This window comes from Talpa europaea (assembly GCF_964194135.1).
Source record: "Talpa europaea genome assembly, chromosome: 3".
Taxonomy (NCBI): domain Eukaryota; kingdom Metazoa; phylum Chordata; class Mammalia; order Eulipotyphla; family Talpidae; genus Talpa; species Talpa europaea.
The window spans coordinates 28,051,587-28,065,598 of NC_140069.1; the positions used below are offsets into that span (position 1 = coordinate 28,051,587).

The 14,012-nt window shown below is 35.3% G+C and overlaps 1 protein-coding gene across 1 annotated transcript; it reads left to right on the forward strand.

The window, feature by feature from the left end:
* Window positions 1–1,761: 1,761 nt before the first annotated feature.
* FBXO43 (F-box protein 43) lies at window positions 1,762–12,461 on the forward strand (the record flags this gene model as incomplete). The annotated part of the gene is made up of 5 exons (XM_084230529.1): window positions 1,762–1,791; window positions 4,033–5,501; window positions 7,969–8,071; window positions 11,907–12,110; window positions 12,213–12,461. 5 exons carry the CDS (start codon window positions 1,762–1,764, stop codon window positions 12,459–12,461), a joined length of 2,055 nt encoding a protein of 684 aa, XP_084086655.1.
* Between the last annotated feature and the right edge of the window lie 1,551 nt (window positions 12,462–14,012).

Sequence of the window (14,012 nt, forward strand, 5' to 3'; positions counted from 1 at the left end):
AAAAAAAATAAAAAAAATAAAAGTAATGGTTGAAGCTTCTAATGCACAGATGGTAAAGTGAGAAAAATGCTGAGGTAGGACACTTCATTGAGGGAATTGAGAGAGGAAAAGAAGCCAGAAAAAAAGAGATTAGGAAGAAGATGCAAGTAGCAGAGGTGCCTGGCAGATAATAGGTGCCCAGTAACCTCTATTTTAGATTTCTAGAAAGGGACCTTTGTAAACAATTGCCACATTTCACTTTTTGTTGTTAGTAATTTTTCCTTATTACAAAATCCCTATATATTCTTGTAGAAAAATGAAAATACAGATTAAAAAAACACTGAAGAATCAAGTGTAATCAAGTTATTCATACCTTTCAGACTTTATTCTGTGTATATATATCTGTACTGCTAACCTAGAATGCATCATTCGATTTGTAACTTGCTTTTTACACAAAGCTCGGGAAACATTTTAAAGTGAATATTCCTCTCTATTATTTTTCGTGGCATCCCGCTGTAGGGCATACTCGTCTTTCTATACAAGGTGAGACTGAGGCGAGCAAAAGCCTATCATTTTGATTTTTTTTTTTTAAAGATTTACTTATGCATACAAGAATGGGAGTACAGGCCTCCACCAGAGACAGAGCGGGGAACAGAACAGGCAGACTGACTGAAATACACTGCTGAGGGGAGCAGCGGGCAAGTCAAGAGAGGTCTGCTGAGCCATGTGGGTTTCTCCCTCACCGGGGATCGAACTCATATTGAAGTGGCTGAGGTAAGCTTCATAGGTTGCTTCTTAACCCCTGCGCCACCAGGGAGACTATCACAATCATTTCGTGTGCAAGGGCGGGAAAGAGCGCGATCTCTCCGGCTGGGGGCTGCAGGTCGTGAGGTGACCGGTGGGGGCGCTGCGCAGCCGGCGGGAGGGGCGGGCCGGGCCGGGGGGCGGGGCCTAGCGGTTACTGAGGGCGGGCGGTTCAAACCGAAGGAGCCAAACGCCGCGGCCCCACGCGAACCTGGCGTGGGAGTTGCCATAGCCGGGCCTCCCAGGGGGCGAGGCGTGGCTCCTCGCCGGCTCGCCCGGCGGCTGCTGTCTGTCTCTCCTCCCGAACCGCGACCTGGGAGACCCGCCCGGCTTCACCTCGACGTCGGTGCGGCGTCGCCTGGGTCTCCAGGTGGGCGGGAGCGGGCCCCCCAAGTGTGTGCGCGATAGCGGGCCTCCGGGCATCCCCCAGCCGGCGTCCCACTTTTTTTTTTTTTCAGGTGCTGGGCCTGGAGAGGTACCCCGAAGCCATTCACTTCTCTCGCTCCGCTCCAGGTGACACTCACCCACCTGGGTCGTGGCTCTGGGTCCTGGAGGCCCAGTCGAGCCTCCCCACCCCCCCGACCCCCCCACCCCCGGCCTGGCCTTGGGGCCGTCGGGGCTGGGGCGGGCGGGCTGTGGACGCCCAGGTGGGACCGTTAAACCCCCTTCGGCTGGGAAAGCCTCGCGGGCGTCAATGACAGCGCTGCAGTTTACGCTGCATTTTCAAAAATCCAAATTTGGCAAGTTTTCTCAAGCCCAAGAGTAGCTGGGGGCAAAAAAAAAAAAAAAGACATTAAAATTACTGTTGTCTTGAAAGCTGAGGGAACTCCAAAATGTTTTAGGTCTGAAGCTTTCACGTGTTAAAAGCCCTGACACTTGTACTTTGGTCCCCTTCAAATGTTAGCAGTCATCTTGCTACTGCACGTTGCAGCTAACTGTTCCAACTCAAGTTTTCTCTGTAAGTGGTATTCCTTTGGCATGAATTTGAAACACAGCGTGAGATTCTCGGTTAGAAGCTTAGGCAACTTTGACATCTAAAAGCTCAAGATTTACTGATGCTAAGATTTCCCTCTTTAACCAGTGATGGGAATTTGACTTTAATGTAGTTAGTATTTCATTCTCTGACTTGAGACGTGTGCGTGTTCTTTTTTAAGAGCACTGTAGAGATAAGTGTTTGCATGCCTTTGTTAGGCGACTGGTTTTCAAAAGTGAATATGGAGGCTTTTGTTTGAGTCATCAGTAAGCTGTAGAGTCACTAAATTAATAATTCAGTAAGCATTTCATGTTTTGCAGAAATCATTTTAAAATTAAGTTTTGAAGTAACAAATGTTATTCGAGACCAACATCTTGGGATAGTAGAAAGATGAAAGTGATGACAGCCGAGAAGGCATGTTGGAGGCGGTTTCAAATGTGTACATTTACCAAAAGGAATTAGAAAGGTTTTTTGTTTGTTTTTTTTTGGGGGGTATTTCTGTTAATAACAAGTGGTCTATAGTTTTTAGGGGGAGAGAATGAATGCATTCCTCGTTTTGTTTCCAATATTTTGCCTCTCAGTTTCCCGTGTTCTAGGAGAGTGGGACACCTAATGGCGAAGTAGCAGAATAGTTTTATTTTTTTAAACTTTTTAAAGGACTCCCTTGACAAATTTTTACCAAATGACGAGTGAAAATTGTTACTTAATACAAATGTGGAGGGAGAAGGGGACGATGACATTCCTGAGTGACAGTATAATTTGAAAATGCATTCTAAATAACCTAATATTTTGAAATTAAAATTGTTTTAAAATATACAAATTACCAAACTTTGATTTTGATTATTTTGGTGAGCACGTACAGAATAGAGCAATAATTCCCACATTTGATAGGCTCCACATCTGAACGGAACTGTGAAATTCACCAAAAATGTATATAGATTTAAAGAGTTGAAAAGCTCTTACTTCGTCCAGGAGTAATAATTTTCTAATGACCATTTATTATACCAGAAAGAATTTATATTGTTTTGTGGTTGGAGTAGCAGCTGTTTGTTATTTTAAAAAAGGTCATTCACTCATATATTTAACTGATGTAATCAAGCATAACTAAATTACTTTCCCTTTATAGCCACAAAAATTTGTCTTCCCCAGATCTTTATAACTAGAGTAAAAATCACATATTTAGTAAGTTTGAAAGAAGGGCAGTTTTCTTAGTGGCTTTTGAATAATTGTGGCTTTTGAAGAAAAATCAGAAACTATAACTTTAGTTTCCTTTGTGTTCGTGTTTAATTCAAGTTTCTAAATAGAAGTAATATGATGATACTGTTGAAAAGTTAAGAAGTAAACTACTTTCCTGGTGTCATTCCTGGCAAATGTAATTATTGAGTAACATGTTTAAGTAACTGATATGAATTTGCAGTTGTAAGACTATTACAAAATGTGGGTATCCTACAAATAATTGCCTGTTATTTGTCAGTTCAATCCTCCAACTGGACCTTTTGTCTCAAAATATTTACAAAATGAGGCATGGATGAGTATAATTTACTAGGTTTGAAATAGCCCTGTATTTACTGAATAGTGTTCATTTTGGATAGCTCAAGAAGAATGTATTAGTAATTTATCAATAAGCTAAAGAGTCTTTGCAAGGGTATAAGCCCAGGACTTTAAATCTTGTGAGTAGTCTTGGGAACTTAATTTCTGAGACAGGCCTGTGTTATAAATATAAATAACATTATCTTGGAGTTGCTTAGTCAAATTTTGTTTAAAGTAAGTGACAGCATTCATTTGGCACATTTCCTAAAAGCCTGTTCAAAAATAAGCATATAGGATTTTTTTGTAAGCAACTTTATTTACATCCCAGAACTTTGAAAGGAAGCACCCATTTGACTAGATATAGGCCAGTACAAATAAGCTTGAATGTTAAAACTGCAATTTTGTACCTTATGCTGTTAAAATCAAAAGGTAATAAAATCATCTAAAAATAATGCTGCCAGATTTTTTCCTCAATCTAGTTTAAGAAAATGTTTGTGTATGCTGCTTAGAACTATGCCTAGTTATCTGTGAATTTTTATAATCTGAAATTTATTTTTATGATGTCAAAGTTGTTTGAAGCAAGGTACCCATTGAATATATTGTAGAGATTTGTTTTAAGTAACTTTTTTATTGCCATAAAATTTTCCATTATTATCTATACTCATAGAAGATGATGTATTTTGTTAAGTTTCCAGGCTACTCATTTCAAAGAAAGAATAAAGTTTGTTTTTGCTTTGTAAAAACAGCTTTTGAAGATGTCAGAAAGGTGTTCAGGTCAAGCTTGCACTGGAGAAGGAAATGACTTGGACTTTTCTGCTGTCAATTTCAAGTACTCCAGAGATTTTTGTTCCACATCTTCATTTCAAGAGAATGACTACAGTGAGTTGTTGAAATCTTACAGTTTTGATAATACAAATACAGAAATTTTGGGAAAGAAGGAAAGAGACCCAACATTAATTTATGAACATTCTGAAACTTCCAGTCTGGACTTAACACATCCTTTAGAGTTATCCACTCAAAAAAACAGATTTGTCTTCCTGAGGAAGGAAAGAGGCAAATCCCCAGAACTTTGTGAAACTCCTAAAGTCAGTAGGAAAAAATGTTTATTGCGCAGAAGATTGGACATATCTTTCCCTCTTCTAACTGGGGACTTTGAATCACGAAATAGTTCTCCAGCAAGTAGTGTGAGTCATGTACTCCACTTAGAAAAAATTACTCCAAGCCATACTTCAGGTTCTCCAAGGCAAAGTAATTTTAGTCCTTTAGTTACTGGCACTTTGAAAACAGAAGCAGCAACTTCCAGCAGTCGAAAATTGAGACTTAATTTTTCTCAGCAGAAGACTTCCACAGTTGATGATCCCAAAGATGACTGTAGCCTTTTTGAAGTTGAATGTATTTCTCCTATTCAGGGCAATAGTTTTAAAGACTCTATCACACATGAATTTAGTGATAGCAGTCTGTGTGTTAACAATGAGAATACATATCCTGAACTCCTGGACTCCTCTGTTAGTGAAACTACTTGTGGAACAGATGAGGACATATTTGTGACTCCAATAAATAATCTTGTAGCAAACATTAAATTTAATGCTAGTGAAGGTTTGTCTTCTTCAAGTGAAGTGAGAACTGGTATTTCAACACCTGAAGACAGTGGTTTTAACTCACTTTTCTTGGATAAATCAGATTTCCTCTCTGACCATGAGGGTTCTTTTCAAGAACTATTTCAGAAACAGAAGGGCACTCTCAAAGTGGGGAACACCATAAAAAAGTCAAGGCGTCTTGGAAGGTGGAGAAGACTGTCCACTCTTCGGGAGCAAGGCTCACAATCCGAGACAGAGGAGGAAAAGCAGGCCATCCACTCTGACCTTGAAGCAACACCAGCAGCTTCTTCAGACATCTCAGAGAGTCAACTGAGCAGTGATAAGAGTGGGGATTTGATTTTAAGCTTTAAGAATTTATCAAAAACTCCAGCCTTGCAATTAGTGCATGAGCTCTTTATGAAAAGCAAAAGGAAAAGATTACAGCAAAATGGTGCACATGAATTCCTAGAAGAAAGGGATGGGGGGGAAATAGCCATATTGCAGTGTGTACTTGCAGGACTGATTGGCAAGAAAATGGGTATAGAAAAACTGGACATCTTAACAGAATTAAAATATAGAAACTTAAAGCATGTTCTTGCTATGGTTTTAGATTCCTTGACTGCAGAAAGCTTATGCAGGTAAGAAATAATTTTTTAACTGAAATAAAAGCACCTTTTGTCACTTTTTTTTAAGTTGTAAAGCTTTTCTATGAGTTGAATAGTCATCCTTTTTTGTTATATTACCTATATCTTTGATTATCTTAGACTTTATCAAAAGTGGCTTTGTGAGCTTCCAAATAGGGACTACTAGTATAGTACCTTCTACTTAAAAACCTGTTGTAGAAGCAACAATATAGTCATCTTTTAGATAAAGTTCATGTCACCATCATTTGGGAAGAGAGTTTCTAAAAGTTGAACTTAAAAAATTTTCAAGACTGAAGTTCATGTTCCATGGAAATTTTTTTTTATGATTTAATGATGTAATAAATAGTTTATATCGTGCTGTCAGACTTCAAATTTTATTAATTTACTACCTGGCCAGAAATAATGTAAATCATTACGGTGCTAAGAAATGACAATACAAAGGATACCATTTCGTTATTTAAATTCTAGAATCCAAGAACAATTGTTAGCTTTAATTTTATAGTTTGTCCTTCCAGAGATCAAAAGGCTGTAGCTTGTTTTATTTTCATTGATAACACAACAGTGGAATTAATTACTTTGGGATATTTCAAGGAATTAAAAACTGAAGAATTTATGGTCATAGAAATTTCAGAATATTGAGAATTGCTACATAATTAAAGAGAAGTTAAGACATTGAGATTGAGGTGGGAACAGGGGTTACAAAGACTAAATTGAAACTGTTCATTTTGGCAATTTGGGGTAGTTTCAGAACTATCAGAAGATAAGACTCCTGGGGATGCCATGAGCAGGATGGAGGGAAACCACATGGAACAGGATTTTTGCAAGGGGATATTAGGAGAGGACTTGCCAGAGAGTTAGAGAACTTCTTCTTTGTTGTTGTTTTTGATAAATATGTGTCAAGAGTTTGACTCAAAAGTCCTTGCTGTTTGTATGGCCACTACTTCAGCTAAAGTCTTTTTTCACCTCTCCCCCACAAATTAATTGCACAGAATTCTAGAATTTCATAACTGAAAGCTTTCTGAGATATCTAATCCCTTCATGTATTTTGCAGATGAGGAAACTGAGCTACAGAGTTAGTAAATGACCTGCCAAAAGTTGCTCTAGGAAATAGGAAGACATTCTAGGGACAGGTCTGCAGTTCAGATCTCTGACTATCCAATGTCTCCCCACAGACTTTTATTAAGTTTTAAGTCTTTCAGAATAGACTTAATTGGGACTATATTTAGGGTAATCCAAGTATGATAATAAAATATTAGTACAGCTACCTGTATTTGCCTTTAAAAAAATGTTTACATAAGATAAAATATTTGTATAAAAAATTAAGGACCTAACAGATATAGGAACTTTATTTTTATATGCTGGAGCATTTGGATATGGATCAGTTAAAACTTCGATGATACTTTTGGGTGCTCATTAGTGGCACAGTTGATATTCAATTATATTTCAGTAATTACCTTTCCTACCTACCCCTAAAGATTTATGGTATTTGTGTTGCAGAATCTATGTATAATGTCAGTAGTGCTTATTCCTGATAATGTGAGAGATTATGGTCAGTTGCAATAGCTGTGACAAGTACTACATTATATTATTCATCCCCTTTACTGGGTGACTTTATTACTCTCCATCTTCCTGATATAAGGAATATATCAGTTTTTGCATAGGCAGTGGCAAGTGAAGTGGCCATGGAAGCTGTAAGAATGGTAGTGTTGACAAGTCAATTATTACCTGGGGCCCTCATAACAAATAACTTTTTGTTTTCAACCTTTGACTTTTTTCCCCATGTATGATTTGTTAAACTTAGAGTAATTAAAAATAGCTAGATTAACAAACAACTACCTTTTCTTTAATAACTAATGTAGTCAAAATTTACTGATAAGTAATCCCTGAAAACAAATTGTGCTTTTTCTTTAGCCGCTGCATTCTCATTAACTTTGGTGTGTAAAATAGGAGCTTTGTTGCTACCCAATTATGTTTATTATTTATCACTTAGTAGTTCCAATGAAGGATTGACTGTTCTTATGTTTATCTAATTGAAATGACTGAGATTTGTTAAATACAGAAATAGGAGAAATTAATAAAAAAAATCTCTTGCACTATAGCTGATAATCATTTACTGAATGAATATAGTGTTCCAAATTTTTATCTTAGTGTCACAATTGAAGATAAATTCTCTTAATTTCCTAGTGGATTCATTTTCTTTACATGAAATTGTTTTCCTTAACCATTTATAAGGTATTAGTCAATCATTAAATACTGGCATATATTTACTATTTTAATAGGAATTCTTTCATATAGTAAAACAACATGAAATGGATAGATCAAGTCATATTTTAATGTAAACTTTTAGATTAACTTTATTGTCCAAGATCTTTCAAAACAAGTTTTTCTTATTAATTACCATATGCAAAAATATTAATCTTGTGGAATATGTACAACACAAGAACTGATCTTTTTGTTGTAGTGTTTGGAAAGTGAGTAGAAATTGGCGTGAAATTATTGTTCAAGATAAAAAAGCAAATAAGAAGAGGAAATTATATATGACACAGCTGAAAACAGATTCTGAGGTAATGTATACAATACTTTTCTAAGATGGACTTGCATAAATACCAAACAATTTCGTATTTCTGGCCAAGCTAATTTGGTTTTCCTGCTAATTTTAACTATTTCCATTTAATAATATTCATTCTTCATTTTTCCCAAACTCCTTTTCTACCTAGTCCATAAATAGAATAAACTAACATCAAGAACATCTTGTTGGATCTTGTTGTTTTTAAGTATTTTGTTATGTTAGAAGCATTTGAATACCAATGATATGCTGGATCTTATTCATAACAAGATATTCTTATAGCATTTTCTAGCCAGTCTTTTGAGTGGATATTGCATGCAACTCATTACAATGGTGAACATGTTAAAATTGGTCCCTGCTCTCTTGGAGCTCATACTTTGTGGGTAATAACAGACAATCAATTAATTGCAATACAGGTATGTTAGGTGAAACCCAGAGTAAGTTCCCTTGGAACATTTAAAGGAATGTGTGATACGTGAGAATCAATAGGAGGCTTCTCAGAAAAAAGCTTCTCAACTTGAGACCTGCATGGAATTAGTAGTTAGCCAGGGAAGTGTTTCAGCAGAGGCCACAGTATATGTGAAGGTCTAGAGGTGAGAGAATATCTCAGGTTAACACTGGTAAAACTTTTTAAACTTGTACTTTCTTGAATATTTGAGATCTAGCTTTGAAATTACAAGAAAAGTCCTACAGAAGCTGATTATTCTTCCCAGCGACACTGCTTTAACATCTGATGACACTGGCACCCGTATTTGATTGTATATTCAACTTTTAGACCTTCCTTAGTTGCCATTACCAACCCTGATTCTTCCCTTATTCTTGTCTAGTAGAAATTATTTTATAACATTATAAGTAAATTGCTCACTTGACTAAATGTAGTAATTGAGATGAAGCCTGGCATAAACAAATATGAGTACCCAGATGAAAAGATTGATGGGTTTCTCATTAAAATTAAATATTAAGGACTGCTGTCAATGAAATGTTGACTTTCTAGTTTACTTAGAAAAAAAGTTTTACTTTTTTACAAAACTTCACAGTTCCCAGTCACTACTTAATGCTGCAGCTGCTGATTCTGGGAGCTTATAATAGCAAAGATTCAATTGCCTTCTTATCTTTTAAGAATGTTACCCTACATACAAAAGACAAACTTAAAAACAATTGTTCTTAGCAAGCACCAATTAATTAAACTTTCTAGCTTTATGTACTTTACTACATATATCCTGTAAGGCAGAAATATGGCTGTGCTAGCAATCTTTCAGGTAATTCCAGATAAAATAATCTGTGCCCATTTCCTAAGCACCGCTTTCCAAAAACCTTGTTTCTTAAGGAACGTACTTTAACTTTTTTCTTATTTTGACATGCTTTTAAAGTTTTTTCAAAGCAACGAAAGTATATGATTTAAAAAATTTAATTGGACTATGAGGATTATAATAAAATAAACATTCTCCTGCTCTACCTCTTCCTACTCTTGATTCTTGCCATCAGACTATCACTTTCAGCTCTGCCGTGGTCTCTTCTAGTCTTTACTCCATATTTCTAAATACCATGAATTTATTATTTCGTGTTTTTCTACAGAACGGCTAGGTTAGTTCTCTAACCTCTTACCACTGCGACCACTACCAATCTACCCATTTCCCTCTGAATGCCTTTAAACTATATATCATCATATGGGAGTGAATCAGAAGAAATAGGTGCTGACATATTCAGAGTGTATTGATATTATTAGTTTGATAACTTTATTATTTTGACTTTTTGATAGCTGTATTGCAGTACACTATGATTATACCTTGTTTAATATAAGGTATAATCCCCTCCCCACCCCTCATAGGTAATAATTGCCCAGCTTTTTTCTTTTATTTGTTTGTTTATTATTTATGTATTTATTTATTTATTTTTGGCTTAGTGTTCCTCTATATAGATCCCTGATTCATCTCCTATTGTCCACCAGAATTGAAAACCTCCCCCGTGTAAGTCCAAACAAATCAGGTATTCTATCTGCTCCTTTTTTTCCCTCAGAGACATCCTTCCTGGTACCCTTTGCCCTCCTATTCCAATGTGAATTGATCTCTACCCAAACTATTCTAATGTATCATCAAGCAAACAGAAAAATTATAAAACAAACTTGTTTGATAGTTTCTTCACACGTGTATAGGCTTACAATGAAAGCTCTATGTGTGTAAAACTTAGATGGGACAGACCAACTATGTATAGTAGGATTTCAATTTTTTCTGTTTTTCTTTGCAGCAGTGAGATGAACATTTAACTGCAATACCACAACCTTTACATTGAATTTCTTAATATACTGTATTCTTCACTGTTCACCATAGAAATGAACAACCATGAAATGACCCCAATCTCACCTTGAAATATTTTCTAGTGATGATGACTGTGTTGTGAAAGATATTCACACTTGTGGACATGTACCTTTGTTGAATCTTTGCCTTGTATTATTCAGAGAGAGTAGCTTTAGGAATACAGAAATTAGACTGCTTTATTCACTTGGCACTTTCAGGTATTCTATTAGTATCTGTTAAATGATGAATGTTTCTTCTGTCGCTGGAATTTGCTTCAACAAAATCTTTTTTTGGTGCATGAACAATCATTGTGTTTACCAACTGCATCCAAATCCAGTGGGTATTTTCTCTCATTGTGCTTTTGAGTCATGAGCTTATGGTCTAGGATGCAAATCATTTATAGAAATGTAATATAAAAAGAGTCCTTGAGTAATTTCAACTTTATTCATTCTATTTCTGAAAATCAGTATTCATCCATTACACTTTTGCATGTTCTTAAAATGTTAATGACATAATTTTTCATGACCAATTTGCCTATTTCATTTCCTATACTTGCCCTATTATAATTTCTCATGTTTTAATTCTCCCCATTATTAGGGGCCAGTTGTGGCAAAGGGGGACTACCTAGGGAGAGGAAACATAATTACAGTTGTACACATAAGGAAATTCACCCACAGTATATTTCATTTTGATGAGTGATAAGAATACCAATTTGTAAAAAAAAAAACAAAAACAGACAACTTACTGTTTTTCCCTACTACTAAACTGAACAAAATAGAGGACTATATGGATTATTCATACTTCTTGGCTAGATATTTAAATAGTGTAGAAATCCAGTTCAGATGAGAGATTTTTTTTCCTCCTTTTAAAATGTCAAGTTGTTTAAAGCTTAGGTGTCAAAATAATCCAAGTATTTCCAAATATGGCATGTATTTGTTGTTTGCAAAAACCAGCCAAATTAATTGTGTTTTATGGCCTGCTCAGGCCTATTCTTCTTCTGACATGTGGCTAAGGTAGAAACCTTCAGAGAATTCTATGGTATCGTATAACACTTAAAAAAAAAATACACCTCTTCATAGACCTTCAATTAAAATGTGTTGGCTGCTCCAGGCTATTCCAATCCCAGTCTGTTACCTATGCTTTTAAAATAGGTTTTAGTGGAACATAGACCTGCTTTTTCATTCACATGTTCTCTACAGCTGCTTTTGCTAAAATGGCATTTGAATAGCTCTAACTATCTGGCCCACAAAGTATAAAATAGTTATTGTTTGACTCTTTTCAGGAACTGTTTACTGACCCATCCTATATAAGGAAAAATAACTAATCATACAAACTTTTTTTTAAAAGCTGGCATGTGTTTTTTTAATTTTTTTTATATTTGATTTTTAAATGTGAGATGAGGAAAACATTTCTAACGCAGAATGTTTTAGGAAAAAAATTCTAGGAGTGTACACACATTTCCACACATTTAAATACCTGAGCATCAGAAAACTGTCCTAGAACGATATGTACTGGTGACCTTCTTATCTTTCATCACAGGGAACTATATTAAATGTTGCGGATGCTGCTACTCGGCTCCATCTTTTAAATCGATCAGCTTTAAGATCTGTGCAAGCTCAGGCTAGGACTCCGGGTTCTCAGAAAGAACAAGTTTCAACATTTTCTCCTTGGGGGGAAGTCTTGACACCTATAGCAAGCTCTTCTGTGACCCACTTAAATAGTAAACAGGAAGAATATGTTAAGGTGAGTATTTATCATAAGTTATTAGAAGTAAATATTTGCAGAGTTTGAAATAAAGTGATTCTCTATATGAAACTGCAAGATATGTGTATGCTTTCACTGCAGGTTGCCAAAACACTTTTTATTGATGAAGCATTAAAACCTTGCCCACGGTGCCAATCCCCTGCTAAATACCAGCCATATAAGAAAAGGGGACTGTGTAGCCGGACAGCCTGTGGTTTTGACTTTTGTGTGTTATGTTTGTGTGCTTACCATGGGTCTGAAGAATGTAGTAGAGGAGCAGCAAAGCCAAGAAATAGAAAAGATGCTCTTCCAGGAAGTGCCCAGAGTAAGCAGAATTTAAAACGCCTCTAAAGAGACTTTAAATATAAAAGAAGCATTCCCCTCCAATATTTACTTTGTCTAACTTAAAATTATGAATATTGTGAGAGCATGCAAATATTCCCATTAATGACAGATGATGATTATTTCCTACTTTGTGCATATGATAATTCATGTCATTGTATGTTTTCTTTAAAGTGAGTTTTGAAAAGATTTTACTGTCATTTTTACCCTTTTTAATAACCTTGTATTTTTAAATAAAGAATTTTTGTTGTTATATATATGTATTTAACTGTTTTATGTAACATTTTAAAATTGTCCACTTTATCACTATGTTGAAATGTTTTTCAGTCTCTTTTTAATAACAGTTTTCCAAATAATATTTAAAACTTTGAAACTGAGACAGATGGTCTTATAGATTTGGAAAAGAACATTTGACTGAAATGAAATATAAATAAAATTCTTTCAAAATTTACTCTCCTATTTAACACTTTCTCTTAATTTATAAGTGTAATATTTGGACAGACTTATGGTTAAATAGAACTTACCTAATTTTGATAATTAAGAAGACATAAAAGTAAGTTATTAAATGTCTGTGGTTATTCACAATGGAAGTCTAAGTCAGTTAATAAACCCCCCTTTTAAATTACACATTTCATATAAGTACTTTTAAATTTCCAGGGCTACAATTGCTGGTTTCATTTGTTTAATATTTCCTGGGCACCAACACTGTGACAAATTTGGGATGGTTGGAAAGATGTGTTTTTGTAATAAGAAAAATAAATTGTTTATAATGTCTCTCTTTCAAATAATGACTTGCCGTTGCACGTTCCATTTGTAAAATAGCAGCAAGAAAGGTGGAATTTCTGTTGTTGAACAGGTTAGCAAAACCAGGGGGAAATTTGAAGATAATTCTATATTTTCTCTGCTTATGTTTAGGTGACTCAAATGTGTATATGTCTTTCACTCTGGTGTTGAAGAACTAGATTTTACCATGCTTAGTTTTAGAAATCAACAATATATATGTGTTCTTCTCTATTGCAGGTACTGTTAACAATGGAAGTTCAGATTTTTTATATTTCTGGTTTTAATTAGGATTTGAATATTATGAACTAATGGTATGAATGACATAGTATAAGGACTTAATTCCACATATTTTAGTGATTTTATCATAAAGCTTTCTGAAAAAAGATCAGAGTAGAAATTCACAAAGTAAGTTTCTCATTGGTAAGTTTTATATGTATAATGAGGCCAAGAAGTAGGTAAGTTTACTAGAAGTAAATCAAATGGAATTCATGAAGAACTTTATTAAATGAAGACTCCAGCTATCCAGAAAATAGTCAATATTATTCTAATTATTATAAATTATTATATATTCTTATAATATATTGGAACAGCTACCCTAGTTGTATGCTCTCATAGCATCCTATACTTCCTTAGTTTGGGCCACTTAGTTCATGTTATTGAAATTGCTTGTTTACTTTTATTTCCCCATAAGACCATAAGCTCTTTGAAGACCTGTACTGTATCATATTTGATTTAAACACAATTGTATCTCTAGCACCTAGCCTAGTGGCAGGTAAG